The sequence below is a fragment of the Crotalus tigris genome, unplaced genomic scaffold (genome assembly GCF_016545835.1).
Source record: "Crotalus tigris isolate CLP2741 ecotype Arizona unplaced genomic scaffold, ASM1654583v1 scf7180000017543.2237141, whole genome shotgun sequence".
In the NCBI taxonomy this organism is placed as follows: Eukaryota; Metazoa; Chordata; class Lepidosauria; order Squamata; family Viperidae; genus Crotalus; species Crotalus tigris.
The window spans coordinates 1,628,988-1,645,555 of NW_024096463.1; the positions used below are offsets into that span (position 1 = coordinate 1,628,988).

General features: G+C 44.6%; 1 protein-coding gene across 6 annotated transcripts in view; it reads left to right on the plus strand.

Annotated features, from left to right (window-relative positions):
• The window catches only part of CRTC1 (CREB regulated transcription coactivator 1), a 92,377-nt gene extending 76,805 nt beyond the window's left edge, over positions 1–15,572 (plus strand). For 2 of the 6 annotated variants that reach the window (XM_039320787.1, XM_039321123.1), the window contains exons 11-14: positions 394–495; positions 9,359–9,445; positions 13,006–13,201; positions 14,932–15,572. In XM_039320787.1, coding sequence (XP_039176721.1) covers positions 394–495; positions 9,359–9,445; positions 13,006–13,201; positions 14,932–15,143 — 597 coding nt within the window. In that variant the 3' untranslated portion in view covers positions 15,144–15,572. The remainder of the gene's footprint in view (positions 1–393; positions 496–9,358; positions 9,446–13,005; positions 13,202–14,931) is intronic. The other 4 variants (XM_039320949.1, XM_039321213.1, XM_039320864.1 and 1 more) reach the window with 3 other exon arrangements.
• Positions 15,573–16,568: the final 996 nt, after the last annotated feature.

The following is a 16,568-nucleotide window of genomic DNA, read 5'->3' on the forward strand; positions in this document are numbered from 1 at the left end:
CCACCACAACCTGGGGAACTGTATTATGGGGTCACGGCATTAGAAAGGTTGAGAACCACTGCGTTGGACCGTACTGTAGACCCGGTCGCCTGCATTGTGGATGCTTCTTGGATAAGAAGGAGAATTTCGTCGTCTTCCTCAAGGAAAAATAGTCCGGTTGCCTTTTGGAAAAAGTACCCTTGAGAGAAGCCCTCCGTAGGTTCGCGACTTCTCCGAGCATTGTTGGACGAGTACCGTGTGCTGCTGAATTCGTCCAGGACTATCCTTGCCTTCTGTTCTTTTCTCATTTTTTCCTCCCTCCCCCGCCCCCCCCTCCTGTACATGAAAGAAACGTGTGTCTTCTCTCCCTCTCCTCCTGTTCCCCACCGACTCTAACACTGTGTCCTTCTGTAGGGCTCACTCCAGCAGTACCGCAGCAATGCTGGCTCCCCGGCCAACCAGTCTCCCACTTCTCCTGTCTCCAATCAAGCTTTCTCTCCTGGCAGCTCCCCTCAAGTAAGGGACTGTATGCTTCTAAGGCCTTTGGATTCCTTGCTTCTCGTATATTTTCTCTCCTCTTCTTTAATTTTTTTTTTTCAGTCCAGCTTTTTGAACGGTTTCAACTCCGTCCAGTTGGGGTGGGATGTGTTCCAACTGACTGGGACCCTTTGGGGGAATTCCTTCTTGTTAAAAAAAAAATCTGAGGCCACCTGACCTTGACCTGTTCTTCCCATACTAATATCTGCCTCGTGGTGTTAATTATCTTTCAAATGTTGTCTTTCTCTAAAACAGGGGTAGGCAATCTGGGCTCTTTTATGACTCGTGGACTTCAACTCCCAGAATTCCTGAGCCAGCGTGAGGGAAACTTTGGCCCCTTCATGACTCGTGGACTTCAACTCCCAGAATTCCTGAGCCAGCATGGCTCACCTTGGAAACCTCTCCCTTTCCCCTCAGCATGGCTGGCTCAGGAATTCTGGGAGTTGAAGTCCACGAGTCCTAAAAGAGCCCAGGCTGCCTACCCCGATCTAAAAGATTACAGACGCCATTCTTGACTCCCAAAGCATGCCGAAATGTGTCACCCTGCAGAATTAAACTGTTTTTAATGCACTTTATTTATGTTTTATTTTTTTTGACTGCCCAACTCTGTAGTGAACTCTGGGCAGCACACAAAATATGAGATACGTTGACAGATGCATATTGGAGGGGGATAAATGGGAAAGTATGGATCCGTGTGATTTTCTTTGAGCGCTTTTTGAATCTTTAAAATGTTTACAGAGCAAACCCGCAAGAGAACTGTGCCACTATATAAGAAAAGTCTTCTTGTTGAATTTTGTTTATTTTCTCTTGTACGTTTATGTGATGAGTATTTGTTTCTTTGGTGAACCACAAAGTGCAGCACCATCTTTAATTTGGATAGCTTTTTTTTTTAAAGAGTACTTTTGTAGAAGAAATTAGAACAGCATTTCTCAACATAGACAGCTTTATGCTGTGTGGATTTCAACTCCCAGGCAGCCACGCTGGCTCGGGAATTCTGGGAATTGAAATCCACACATCTTCCAATCAGCCAACCTTGATAAAAAGTAAGTTAGAATATCAACAGCTATTAGCATAGTAGTCGGGGTGAGTCCCCACACATTTAGAGATGGTCTACTTTTGAATTATACCAGGGAGTATGTCAAAAATACCTGGAACAACAGAGATTTATTGAAAGCTAGAATAAAATAGGCTTTACTGGATATCAGATTGTGGAGATGGGATTGGAAGAGATCTCTGGTCTTTATTCCTGGTTTATGAGCTTCTTGATCGATCCTGTTAGAAACATCAGTCCTGATGGCCTTCTGATTGAAAAAAGAAATTGACTGAAAGTAATACATTTAAGAAATAAAAGTACAAGATTCTTACCTTAAAAAACAAAAATGGACTGCTATGGGATGGAAATATAGGTAGTCCTCGACTTAATGAGCACAATTGAGACCAGAATCTCCATTTTTCAGCAAGATGGTTGTTAAGGTTGTAAATAGTGATTACAGGACCCCAGGATGTCGCATTTGTTTGTAAATACATGCCAGACACCAAGCGACCCAGTTTTAATCATGTGATTATATGGGTGCTATGTCAGTTGCAGATGTGAGGACTGTTTCTCTGTTGCATTTTCCAGTGCCGTTGTAGCTTTGAGGAGTCACTTAATTAATGGTTCAGAGCTGAAGACTACCTGTAGTATTTGTGAGAATTATTTTGGAATAATAGTGGATCGCAAACCGACTGTGAGCGAGCAATAGGACGGGGCTGCAAATCAGGCAAAAATTCCACGGGAGCATCATTTCCAGATCATTGGAAGTAATCATTCTTTTCATTCTGTCCTGACCCAGTTCAGAGAAGAGTAATTAGAGTGACCGGGTAACTAGAAATTAAGGTTTAAATTAAGTTGCCTGTTCTCATTGCAGAGGGCAAGACTCGGAATAGTAAATTTAAGTTACAAGGAGGAAGGTTCTTCTTTATTCATTATCCCTCCTTTAAAATCTTTTTTTATAAGCAACTCAAGAGGGCAAACATATTTAATACCTCTTCCTCCTCCTATTTTCCCCACAGCAACTGAACGTTACAGGAAAAAAAATCCTCATGATAAGAACAGTTTAATAATGGGACAAGTTACACAAGAGACATAGTGGCTCTTTTTTATTGTCTATCTTCAGAAGGTTGGACTCAGTAACCTAATTAATCCCATGCTGGCTCAGGAATTCTGGGAGTTGAAGTCCATGAGTCATAAAAGAGCCAAGGTTGCCACTCCTGGTATAATATAACCCACAGTACGGGTAAATTAATTTCATTATCAGTTTCTGGATTTTTAGCAGATCATGGGATGGCATTTTGTTCCTGCCCTTTTCTGCTGTAAGCATTTCATAGTCTACTCCCTATTTCATTTTCAGATACAGTGGCACCTTGGTGCTCATCTTTCCCATAAGGAATACAGGTAGTCCTTGACTTACAATGGTTCATTTAGTGACTCTTCAAAGTTACAACGGCAGTGAAAAAAGGGACTTAATGATCAGTTTTCACACTTACGATCATTGTAGCATCCCCATGGTCATGTGATTTAAAATTCCGATTCTTGGCAATTGACTCATATTTATGATGATTGCAGTTCTAGCCTAAGTGTTGAATACCAAACAAACCATGAATACCGGGTCAAAATGTGTTGAGTACCAAATTTGATGAGTTTCAAAGCAGTCGAGTTACCAAGGTACCACTCTATCAAAAGTTGACAGTTCATGTAGTACAAGAATCCCCAACCTCTGGTCTGTGGACCAGCATCGGTCTGTGGCATGCCAGCAACTGGTCCGCACAAACAAGCAAAGCCCCATCCGTGGGATGCAGGCAGCACACAAAACCACACACCCTCCTGTCTGCGGAAAACCTCTTTCCATGGAACCGGTCCCTGGTGCCCAAAAGGTTGGGGACCTCTGATGTAGTATATTAACGGCAGATCTTTTGATTAAATCTGGATTGGACATACCATTTCTTTTTTATTGTATAGGGCTCTGGTAAGGTCAGTGGGTGGTATTAAAACAATGGTAGATTTTTTCCCTTTAGAAATCAATTGTCCTTTAACATAAATTTGTCCAAATAAATTAAGTCCCAGTAACTCCCAGTCTGTTAAGTGCTGGCATTGTTATGTTTTAACCTCCTTTTATAAATTACTTTGTAACTGGAATGTTGGTTTGATCCCCGAGTTTGACAATTTGACTACAAACGTTTTGTCTCCATTCAGAGGGGACATCTTAAGTGCATTTTGAATTGTACAATTCAAATTCAATTGAATTGTACAATTCAAATTCAGCACAATTCAAAGCGCACTGAAGACGTCACCCTGAATGGAGAGGAAATGTTTGCAGCCAAATTGCCAAGCTCGGGGATCAAATCAACAGCCCAGTTACCACCCTGAGCTACTAATATTCAAACACATTTCACTTTGTAACTGCTCTGTTGTGATATTTTATTCCTATTCTAAGTTTCCTTACCTGACTTCATCCTTCCAGTGCAGAAATAAAATAAAAATACAGATAGTCCTTAGCACCATTTGTTTAACAATCATTTGAAGTTACAGTGGCTCTGAAAATAGTGACTTACAGCCAGTTCTCACGCTTACAACCACTGCAGCATCACCCAGTCATGTGATCAAAATTTAGGGGCTTGGCATCCTGTAATGTATTTATGGCAGTTGCAGGTTCCAGAGTCATGCAATCAGCATTTGCAACTTTCCCAGGGGCTTCCGATTCATTGGGAAGCCAGATGTGCTTAATGACCATGTGCTTCGCTTAACGACTGCAGCAAAAAAGATCATAAAATTGGGCAAGACTCACTTAACGACTGCTTAATGACAGAGGTTCTGGTCCCAATTGTAGTAAGCTGAGGAGTACCTTCCTCAACTTACATTCCGTAAGTTCAGCGAACTATGCAAAGGGTTGTAGGATGAAGGGGGGGGGACTCAGGAAAGCCAGAAGTTTGCAGAATTGCTGTTCTGAAACCAGATCCCGTCTTGGGGATGCAGTTTCAAGCATCTGAGACTTGGGATATTGAAGGCTTGTCAGACTTTTGCCAACTGGAAGAGCAAACTGTTGTGATTCCGTGCCAGCCTGTGCTCCCAACAGCTGAGTCTGAGGAATCTGAGGAGGAGGAGGTGGAGGAGGCATTTGAAGGGCCATCAGGGGCAGAGGGAGGCTCTGATGAATTACAGGACCCACGGTTTGATGCAGAGCCTGGGCCCTCCAGTCGTGTTCCCGATGAAGCTCAGCTGTGTGAGGAGAATGAGTCAGACTCGGAGGACTCACACCTGATGGACATGCTAATTGATGCACGCACACGTCGTCAATTAGAGAGAGTAAATCAGCAGCAGTCAATACGGCAACTCCAGAGTAAAAGGAGAAGGCACTGAGAGGCAACGCCTTGGGACTGCTGTATAAAAAGAGGAGGTGTGGGCGGTGCTGGTTGCTGAAGGCAACCGTTTGCAAAGTACTTCTTGGGATCCTGGTCTGTTCGTCTTGCTTGTGACTACTCTTCTGTGTGCATCGTGTTTCCTGTGGACTATTTCCTTCATTTGGATTGAGTTTTGCTGTTTGTGTTTTGGACTATTTGGCAGGTTTGTCACTCATATTAAAAGGGGTTTGTTTTGTTTTAAAGCAGTGTTTCTCAACCTTGACAATTTTAAGGCATGTGGACTTCAACTCCCAGAATTCTACAGCCAGCATTGCTGGCTGTGGAATTCTGGGAGTTGAAGTCCACATGCCTTAAAATTGTCAAGGTTGAGAAACACTGTTTTAAAGTCTCCAGCCTATTTTATCAACAGGGGTTTGGTCCTTGTGCCTTTAACAAGGACGTCTGTAGGCTGGGATAGAACACAAATATACAAATCGTCCTCAACTTACAATCACAATTAGGACCAGAGTTTCTGTTGCTAATACGTAAGGCACTTATTAAATGAGTTATGCTCTTTTAACAACCTTTTTTTGCCATTGTTGTTAAGCACATCGCTGTGGTTAAAACTGAATCAGGTGTTTAAGTGAATCCAGCTTCCCGTATTAGCTTTGCTTGTCAGAAGCCAGCCAGAGAGGTCACAAATAGCAGTCACATGACCCCGGGTGCCGCAACCATCCTAAACGCATGCAGATTGGCAAACACCTGGATTTTGATCACATGACCCTGAGGAGGCTGCAGGGGTTGCGAACGTGAGAACTGGTTGTAAGTCACTTTTTCCAGTGCCGCTGTAACTTCAAACAGTTCTAAGTCGAGGGCTACCTGTAAATTAGCATTGAAAAACAAGCAAATACACGTAGTCCTCGGCTTACGACCACGATTGGGCCCAAGCTTTCTGTTGCTGAGCGAAACATTTTTTAAGTGAATTTTGCCCCCATTTTATGACCTTTGTTGCCACAGTTGTTAAGTGAATCCCTGGAGTCATTAAGAAGTGGATCTGGCTCCCTTCCCCATGGGCTTTGCTTGTCAGAAGGTCAGAAAAGGGGATCACACGACACACACATATACCTCCGGGACACAGCAACGGTCATAAATAGGAACCAGTTGCCAAGTGTCTGGATTTTGATCGTGTGACCCTAGGGAGGCTGCAACGTTCTTAAGAGTGAAAAATGGTCAGAAGTCCCTTATTTTCAGCGCTGTTGCAATGGTCACTAAACGAACAGTTGCAACTTGAGGACTACCTGTACATTGTATTTTGATCTCCAGAATTCATTATCCCCATAATGCAGGGATAGGCCACCTTGGCTTTTTTATGACTGGTGGACTTCAACTTCCAGAATTCCTGAGCCGGCATGGCTCAGCTTGGAAACCTCTCCCTGTCCCCTCAGCATGGCTGGCTCAGGAATTCTGGGAGTTGAAGTCCACGCGTCATAAAAGAGCCAAGACTGCCTACCCCTGCCATAATGTAATTAAGGAATGGCAGCCTCCCAGTTGCAACCACCACTTTCTCCTGGCAGGGTCTGCATTTGGCTCCATCATGTACTTCTCTAGTGCCTTGCTAGGCAATGCAGACACGGATAGTTGCAACTCTAGCAATTTTTACCTTTAAATTTTGGATCCTTTGAACATTGGGGTAGTACGAACTGGCTGAGGTTGTCTAATGGACATTGGTGACACTCCTGCTTTTGAAAGGTCAATTTGTTTTCTTTTAGGGTTCAGGCACATACAGGTAGTCCTCAACTTACAACGAACCCCCACAAGAACTACTTACCACCCAGTTTCAAAGTTACAGCTGCTGCAGCACTCCAATAGCATTCATCCTTACAACCAGGCACAAGGATGCTGCAGTGCCCCCCCCCCCCCCAAGCTGGTTCCCCACAGGCCTTGGGCCGGCTTTTCTCCCAGATCTTACACTTTCCACCCCATTCTCCATTGTGGATCACGCACTTACCTTTCAAAGATCTCCGCAACTCCAAAGCTCATGTTAGGGGAGAAGAGCAGGTCACTCTGTTTATAGGCCTCGGCGAAGCCACAGTTCATTGTAGCCATTTTGAAAATAGCGCCTGCTTCCGGGACACAGCCACGTGGCCCAGAGACACCAAGGGATGGAACAGCCTGCTGTCCACCTCTAACTTAGCTCCAGAGCTCTGCAGATTTATCAGGCCAATTTCTACACATGATGATAAAAGGCTGAATCAGTGCATGATTTGGGGTTACATATGAATCCTTTGGTTTTATTCAAACCCACACTTTAAAATATACCTGGTATTGACAATTGGAGATTTGATAATTTGTTACCAAAGTAATCATAGGGAAAGGACTGTTTTTCACCTACTCCATGTTTCCTGTTTTTCTAATGGAAAAAAAAGGTACTTGCATGGCAAAAAGACTCACTCATAAAAGCAGAAAAAGGGGAGCAAACCCCCTTTCTGTTGCAAAAGCTTACAATGTAGGCATCTGGTACTGTTTCAAAAGGTGATGGTTATTCTCTTGCAATCTTAGCTTTTTTCATCTTTTTGTTTTGATTTATATTCCGTATTATAAGATAAGCTATATTGTTTTAACTGTAGCTGTCTTTCTACACTGCCCAGAGTCACGTTATGTGAGATGAGTGGAGATACAAATTGCCGAAATAAACAGATAGATACAGTAGTGGCCAAAATTGTGGAAACCTTTTAGGAAAAGTGTACAGTAGAAATGCCACCTTTGGTTAAGTTTCCACCAATGTTTCTTCTAATTTCTTTATAACTATAGCCTTGTTCACTTAATAATTCTATTTTACATCGCTTTCTGGGCAAGCAGTCAACTCTTTGCACCATTACTTTAATTTTATTACGTTTTACAAGCTCACTAAATGAAAGAACACATAAAAAACCAACCAACTTGATAGTGATCACATCACACACTGACAACTGTTCTCCTCTCAGCTTCAATACGTGACATCAATAACTGAATCCTACTGTGATCTGATTGGCTCATTGCCAAAACAAGATGACACCTGATTGGCTCTCTAAACACTCATGCTCATTGGCTACAATCAGATGAAGGAAAGCTACCTGCTATCGACCTAAGCAAGTTGTGCTTCCTTTTTCTGGTTATTTGGCTATAACCTTTCACAGAATACAGTACAGATAACTGAACAAACTATGTCGCATTGCATTCTTGATTAAATTATCTTTCCATTGATATATAATTTTATGGTACTACTCCAAAAAAAGTGATGTTATTAGCCATCAAACCTCAAAAATACACTTTTCTCAAAAGGTTTCCACAATTTTAGCCACTCCTGTAACTATCTTTGGCATATTAATGTTCTTCACTCAAAATCAATGTATGTCCTCTCCTGGTGGTTTCATATAGTTGCTAAATATGAGGGTTCCTTGGTGCTCTCTGAGCTTCTTTGTTTTCTTGCAGATGTTTCATTACCCAAACTAGGTAACATCATCAGTGCTAGTGTTAAATAGCATAGAGGAGAGGACCAAGCCTTGTGGCACCCCATAGTGGGACAGCCACTACCACTTTGGATTTTCTACTCCATGTTCCCCAACTGGTGTCCCCCAATTAGGAAGGATGGAAGTATGCTTCAATCCCATCCCTTGTAGGTATTGCAGATGGTCCAGAGAGAGATCGTGGTCAGCTGAAACCTGACTGAAAAGGTTTTTAGATTAGGGCTGAGCAACTGTGGCCCTTCTCCATCCTGCAGGCTTCAACTCCCAGAATTCCTGAGCCAGGAATTCTGGGAGTTGAAGTCCACAGGTCATAAAGGGGCCAAAATTGCCCATCCCTGTTTCAGATTATATGTTTCCTATGAAACCCTCTGAAACCGAAGCTCCATTACCAGAAAGGAAAGGTTGGGAATTGGCCAGGAATTGTCCAAGGTGGCTGGAGCTTTGAAAGGGGTAGGTCAACAATTTCTGGAGGGCCATCTATGATCTACCCATCAAAAATGCCATCAACATGTAATTGTTCCCTTCAGCAACTGCAACTTTTGTAATGTCATAAACGTTACGTTTCTCTGTCCCAAGTGTTTAAAATCTGTGTGCAGAAATGTTTCTGAATGGTAGCGTTCTTTTCCTACTCTTATGTTTTTCTTCTGCAGTCATTATCTAGCATGGATAGAGCTGTAAATATATTGTTTTCTCTTTATTTCCCATTTTTATCTCTCCCACTCCAAATTGTCCCTCCCTTTTATAAGTTTCCTTCTGGATAATCCCTCTGAGAACACTGCCTTGTCCAGTAACTTCCTATCTGTCGAATTTGAGCAAATCAATCCTATAACCAACAACATGTAATGGTAAAACCTGGAAGCACCATTTTGGGGTGGAAAAGAGACAGCCAAATTCCTCTCTGAACTTATAAAAATGAGATGGGCTTGACTTTACATTAATTCTTGTTTTTCTTCTTGCAGCAAACATCTATCCTAGCGAGTGTCTTTGGTGACTCTTGTTACGACCAGCAGATGACTGCCAGGCAAGCAAATGCTTTATCCCATCAGGTGAGTGGGAAATGTACTTCATTTATGTACAGGTAGTCCTCGGCTTACAGCTGTCCATTTAGCGACCATTCAAAATTACAACAAGTGACTTACGACCAGACTTTGCACTTAACAACAAGTCACGTCATTAAAATTCAGATCCTTGGCACCTGGCTCATATTTATGACTTTTGCAGTGTCCTGGGAACGAGTGATCTCCATCTGTGACCTTCCCAGTTAGCTTCTGACAAGCAAAGTCAATGTGGGCAGACTCGCTTAGCAACTGAAATTCAGGTCCCATCTGTAGTCATAAATCGAGGGCTATTTGTAATGGGATTGAGGGACCAGGGCCTGGTCTAGAGCAGAAATGTACCAACAATCTCAGCAGATAATTTGGTCGACAGAGATCTGATTTCATGGAGTGTCATTCTGATTTTGCCTCCTTCCAAGCATCTTCCACAGGGATTCCTCTCCTTTGCTGCATTAAGTTCAATATTGATTTTTCCCTGAAAGAGTTGATTAATTATGAATTCTGCAACATAATGGGGAAGTTTAAGGAAGGGAGATCCGTTAGCATTTAACATTCTCAAGCACACTTTTTTTTTGAATCAATCTATTTTAATTGGGGAGTGTGATTAAGTGAATCCGTTGCCAATTTTGGAAGATAAATGTCACATAAATTATTTCAGAGAATCACTTATCTCCTAAATTAAAATGAATGGCCCTGTGTTTCTTAAGTTGACCTTTTTAAAAAAGATTTCCACAATTCTGAGGTTATTGGTGTCTTTCTGCAGCTGAGCAATAGAAGATATTGACCATTATCTTTTTAATTTAATTTGAAACATTATAGCGTATATCACTGGCTATCTCCATCTTGAATGCCTTTGAAGTGCAAATCTCGTGTTCAAAAACGATTGCACTCTTCTCTTTCTTCTGACTCCCATGCTTTGTGCACTACAAGTGTGAGTAAGCAAAGTATAAATGCAAAAGATAAATAAGATTAAAAATTGACCTTGATTCCTGGGATTACACAGATCCACCCATGCAATTTTTGTGGCAACAATGTGGATATAGATTGTTCTTGCCTTGTGCAACTTTTTTTTCTCCCCAATTTCCTAATGTAGCCTACAGCTCTGGAAACCACTTGTGATTTTTCATCCCAAGTATTGCTGAGGCTTGATCCTACTTAATATACAAATCCAGACAAGCTCAACCAATGCTGAGAAATAAATAGGATAGAAGAATTTAATGGAATGAAAATTAGGGCAATAATTCAAGGTCTTCTATCCAACTGTGGGGCATTGCTGCCCTCTAGTGGGAAGAAGCAGGAAGTAAGGATGCCTGCTAAACGTTTGGGGTGTGATGATGCTTGCTTTGGAGTAAGATCCATTAAGACTGTGATAATATGTAGCAAAGTGGATATGTTAAGATTTTGATTGTGTTTTGCGAAGTGTCAGAGCAGTGATCAGTGGCCAGGTAGTTGATTCCTTTGGATCCAGAGACAAGGAACAGCCCAATAAATAAAGGGATTTAAAGCATTATTATTAGCTCAAGCAAGCAGAGTTAAGAGCACGACATAAAAAGCATACATATAACCAAGCAAGATAATATCTAAATCTCGTACAGGATGTCAGGAGCTCCTTCGTAACAACAGCAGACATACCCCAAGGGATGGCCAGTTGCCACAGTATCTAATGTTAAGTTCCATGCAGAAGTTCCCCCTTAATAACAAGAAACCACAGTTTGAATCAAAATTTGATACTATGAATTCATGGTCCTGCTATAGTCAGGAGACTGCAAGAGCTGATCTTGACAGGGTGGCACGTGACTCTGGATGAGAATCGAACGTCTTTCACAAGCGACGGGACAGCCATTTGTCTGAAATGCTGGGTGGGGTGGGGAACCTTGGCTCTTTTATAACTTGTGGACTTCAACTCCCAGAATTCCTGAGCCAGTGCAAGTCATAAAAGGGCCATAGTCCCCCACCCCTGCAGAGGGCAAATGATGGAGCCAAGTGGGATGGCTGGCTCAGGAATTCTGGGAGTTGAAATCCACAAGTCATAAAAGAGCCAAGGTTCTCCACCCCTGGTATAGGGTTTCCTGCCTGAGCAGGGAGTTAGACTAGATGACCTCCAAGGTCCCTTCCAACTTTATTATTATAATTACAGTGGTAAATGTTTTTTTAATTATTGGAAGATTTTCCTCCCTCCTCCTCCTCCTTTGTTTAGCACAGTGTTTCTCAACCTTGACAATTTTAAGGCATGTGGACTTCAACTCCCAGAATTCCACAGCCAGCAATGCTGGCTGTGGAATTCTGGGAGTTGAAGTCCACATGCCTTAAAATTGTCAAGGTTGAGAAACACTGGTTTAGCAGGTTAGAGCAAAAAACAAGCAGGTTGGCTCAGAACGAGCTCTAAACTTCTAGATTTGTCTTAACATGATGGAGAAGTCACTAACTCCTTGCAATGCCACTGTTCTGCATTGCCACGATGACTGGCCTAGTCTAGGGTTTTTCTAGCTGTGTTTGGGGGAATCCCAGGTTTCTACAAAAACTTGATAGGGTTCTGGAGGGGACTAGAGAGAAAAAAATGAACTCAAAGCAGTCAGTTGTCTATCACTAGAGATTTGCTTCTTGATCCGAAATTCTGGAGCAGGGGTAGGCTCTTTTATGACTCGTGGACTTCAACTCCCAGAATTCCTGAGCCAGCATGGCTCAGCTTGGAAACCTCTCCCTTTCCCCTCAGCATGGCTGGCTCAGGAATTCTGGGAGTTGAAGTCCACGAGTCATAAAAGAGCCAAGGTTGCCTACCCCTGCCCTATATTTCTAAAGTAACAGATCCTGCAATCTTAAAATAACAGTTTGAATAACACCAATTTTAATGACAACTTCCAAATATTAAAAAAAAAAAACCAGAATTGAGAGCTCTGCTTTTCAATTGACACAAATGGTTTTTCATTACTTTTAATTAATTAATTGCTAAGTGCTTTAGGTTTAATTGACAAGTGTGTCGCTTGTCCACACAAAAAGTCATTTGCATGTTTTTTTAGGAGTAATGTTAAGCATCATTTACCCAGAAGAAAAGAATCATGGAAATGGTCATAGACTGACCGTGTGGGTGGATGCTAGATATTCAACCTGGCTCCTCTTAGTGTATGGTTGCTCCTAGCCTTCTCCAGAACCAAAAGCAAAATCAGGAAGAGAGCGGGTTGCCTTCGGCCCCTGCTTGTAAAAGATCTCTTGTCTTGAATTGGTATGGGCTTCTACTCCAACTGGGGAATTCTGGGAATTGGAGCCCACAAATCTTAAAAGTTGCCAAGACTCTAGAGTAGAGGTGGAGAACTACAGCCGTTTTATGACTTGTGGGCTTCAACTCCCAGAATTTCTGAGCCAGCACAAGTCATAAAAGGGCCATAGTTTCCCCATCCCTGCAGAGGGCAAACAATGGAGCCAAGTGGGATTTATGTCTGTAGGTGCAATGTATCTCAAAGTGGGTTGGGGGGTGAGAACTGGGGACGAAATGGTGGCCTTCACATCCTACCTCTGGTGGGCCTTAGAAATAGGCCTTGTGATCTGATCTCCAGGATTCCTTCCTTCAGCTCGAGCACTTCAACATGATTGAAAACGCCATCAGCTCCAATAGTTTGTACAGCCCCTGCTCTACCCTCAACTACTCCCAGGCAGCCATGATGGGGCTGACCGGGAGCCACGGGAATCTCCAGGACCCACAGCAGCTCAGTTACACCAGCCACGGGAACATCCCTAATATCATTCTTACAGGTAATGCAGCACTGTGATTTTAGCTCTTTGGGAAATGCAGATAGCAGGGGCTGCTAAACCTGTAAGTTTCAAGGATAGGTAAGCTTTCTTGCATCTGGGGGCGGTGGTTAAGTTATTTATTTTATGAATAGCGATGCTATAAGACAGTGGTGGCGAACCTATGGCACGGGTGCCAGAGGCAGCACTCAGAGCCCTCTCTGTGGGCACGCGCACCATTGCCCCAGTCCTAGGCCTTCAGCTGGGATTTATAAAACCTTTTCGCTTTAGGCCTCCGCCGCCATGTGCAAAAAAAAAAAAGGTTCAATCAATCAGTCAAGTTCCATTTCTCGCGGGAAAAAAAAATCTTGCAAGGTTGGAATTGATTGATTGAACTTTTTAGTCCCACCCAGTCTGCTGTTACCACCGCAGCCACGCCCACCCAATAGGCCATGCCCACCCAATGGGCCACACCCAATCAATGGGCCACACCCACCCGGCACCCGACGATGCATAAGTGGGTTTTGGGTTGCAATTTGGGCACTCGGTCTCTAAAAGGTTCACCATCACTGCTATAAGAGCCTTTTTCCAGGGAATTGTGTTAATGGGTTGTGAGGGGTACTTCAAACCTTCTTTAAGCATTTTGCCTCCTTCCCTAGGGGGAAAAAATGGCCTGGTTTTCTTTGATAATCTTTTTTTTTTAAGAGATCAAATTGCTAATTTCACTTCTTAAACTCCATAACAATAAAAAAAATAAACTGGAAGAGCATTCCGAACTGGAGGTTAAGGGGGCTGCAGAAGGGGTCCTGGTTAATCCTGCACGTGATCTCTGTGTTATGAATTACCAACCCTAATTTGGAGAAGGAGGCCTTTTGCAAATGAGGGTTGTGATGAATCTTTTAAATATAGATGAAGGGATAGCGAGGGGAGTAAGAAAAGAGAGGTAGAACTGGGCGGGGACAGATAATTAACCTCCTGAAAGATCATTATAAAGAAGCAGAACACTTTTGCATTCTGTGTTGGAGGCCAAGACTAGACCCATTTTTTTTTGTTTTGTTTTGTTGTTCCGTTTAACACAAGGAGAAACTTGGTGATGGCCAGAATAATTTAAAAGTGGATCCTGAACAAAGGCCAGAAAGGAAATTTAAAACCCCCTAAGATCCAAAAGATTTGGTGAACTCTCTGCTTTTTATTTATCATTTATAAAATGGCTGGACCTTGAATTCGAGGAAAATGGAGCTGCTCAGGGTCAGGCAGAGCCTAGCCACTCCCTGCACCCCCCCTCCTCCCCCCAATTTAGCCCCAATCGTGAATTGTTTGCACTGAACAGGAGATTGGTTGAGGTTGGGGTGACCTCCTTGGTCATCCTACGGCTCTTGACACAAGAGACCCCCCCCCGGCTCATGGTCATTGGTCATCCACTTGTGACTTGAAATAGGAATCATCTGTTTTTCCTTTTTTTTTTTTTCTTTACTAGCTTCATTGAGTTAGAACAGGGGTAGGCAACCTTGGCTCTTTTATGACTTGTGGACTTCAACTCCCAGAATTCCTGAGCCAGGAATTCTGGGAGTTGAAGTCCACGAGTCATAAAAGAGCCACGGTTGCCTACCCCTGGGTTAGAACAAATAGCTCAGATTGAAGGGGAAACTGAGCAAACCTGATCAAAATTCATTCTCTCTCTCTCTTTCTCCCCCTCTCCCTCCCTCTCTTTCTCTCTCTCCTCTCTCTCTCTCTCTCTCTCTTTCTCTCTGTAGTGACCGGGGAGTCGCCTCCCAGTCTGTCGAAAGACCTCACCAGCTCTTTGGCCGGGGTGGGGGATGTCGGCTTTGACTCAGATTCCCAGTTCCCTCTGGACGAACTAAAAATCGACCCCTTGACCTTGGATGGGCTTCACATGCTCAACGACCCCGACATGGTCCTTGCGGATCCCGCCACAGAGGACACTTTCCGGATGGACCGGCTGTAGTGGGGAGGGGGGGAGGAGGAGGAGAACGGGGAAAGGGGATGATGCCGCGCGGTCCAAAGGAGCGCACCCGAATCTCCCAAGTCCCGGAATGTCCCATGCCGCTCTGGTGCTCGGAGGGAGATCGGGGCCCGAGCCCGTCTCGGATCTCGTGCATCCCATCAGGGTCCCTGGAGAGCCACAGCTCCACTCTCGTCTCCAGTTTAGCCAATGCTTGTTCTACACTTGCCCCGGCGGCGGTCCTGCTCGCCCCTCCTCCCCCAGCACCAACCTTAAAACCTTGGTTCATGCCTTGCTTTGGGAGAACGTCCCTCTAAAGCAGTGATGGTGAACCTGTGGCACGCGTGCCAGAGTTGGCACTCAGAGCCCTCTCTGTGGGCACAGCTGCCGCCACTGCCGCCAGCTCGCGCAGGTCCATTAGGCCACCGCTGGTTCCCGGAGTGGCAGCCCCACCCAGCACAAAGGAAGCGAAGCAGCTGGCTAGCAAGCTCGAGTAGAGGTGGTAGAGCAGGCCCCCATGCGCTCGCTGGCCTCTGTGTGCGGAGGCTGATGGTGTCAGGCCATAGCCGCCCCTGCCTCGCCTTGCCCTGCAGCAATGGCACCCCGGCCCTACTCCCCCCCCCGCAGGATGAGCCTCCTGCCTACCGCCCCACCCACCAGAGACCCCCCTGGATCTCCCCCCATCCTGCCTAGCTCCCACAGGCATCCCCCCCACGAGCAACATCAAGGTGGCCATGCCCACCCCAGCCACGCCCACTCAGTCTGCCATGACCACCGCAGCCACACCCACCCAGTGGGCCACGCCCCCTTGCCCCCCTTGAGGGCACCACAATGCTGATGCGGCCCTGGCACTTTGTGATAAAGAAGTGGGTTTTGGGTTGCAGTTTGGGCACTCGGACTCTAAAAGGTTCGCCATCACTGCTCTAAAGAGTTGTCTCTTCTTCTTCCCCCTCCCCCCCCCCGGACCCCCTTTCTCCCCTCTTTCTCTGTCACCAAAGTTCCAGCATTTTGGCCCTCTTTCGTCCTTTGGCCCTAAAAGAAGCTTTGGGCTTTGTGTTCAGGAAGTGGAGTGGCAGAGAAAGTTATATTCCCCCCCCCCCCCAACTCCTCTTTCCAAGGCAGAGGAGCTGTTCCGGAAGATAAAATTGGTGTATCGTTTTGTTTCCCTGTGTACGTAAAACTATCCAACCTTTGGCTTCTGTTACAAAAACAGACATCCCCGCATGGAACAGAGGGCTTCCCCCCCCCAGTTAGGGGGCTGCTTGATGAATTGGGGGGGGGGAAGAGGAGGATGTGACTTCTTTGTGAATACCACTGCCTTTCCATGGAAAAGGACTGGACTTGGAGAGGTAGAGGAAGCCAGCTGTGGCTCTCGCCGAATGAACTCTGTAAAGCAGCTGCTTGCATTGGGAAGTGGGGGGGTGGGTG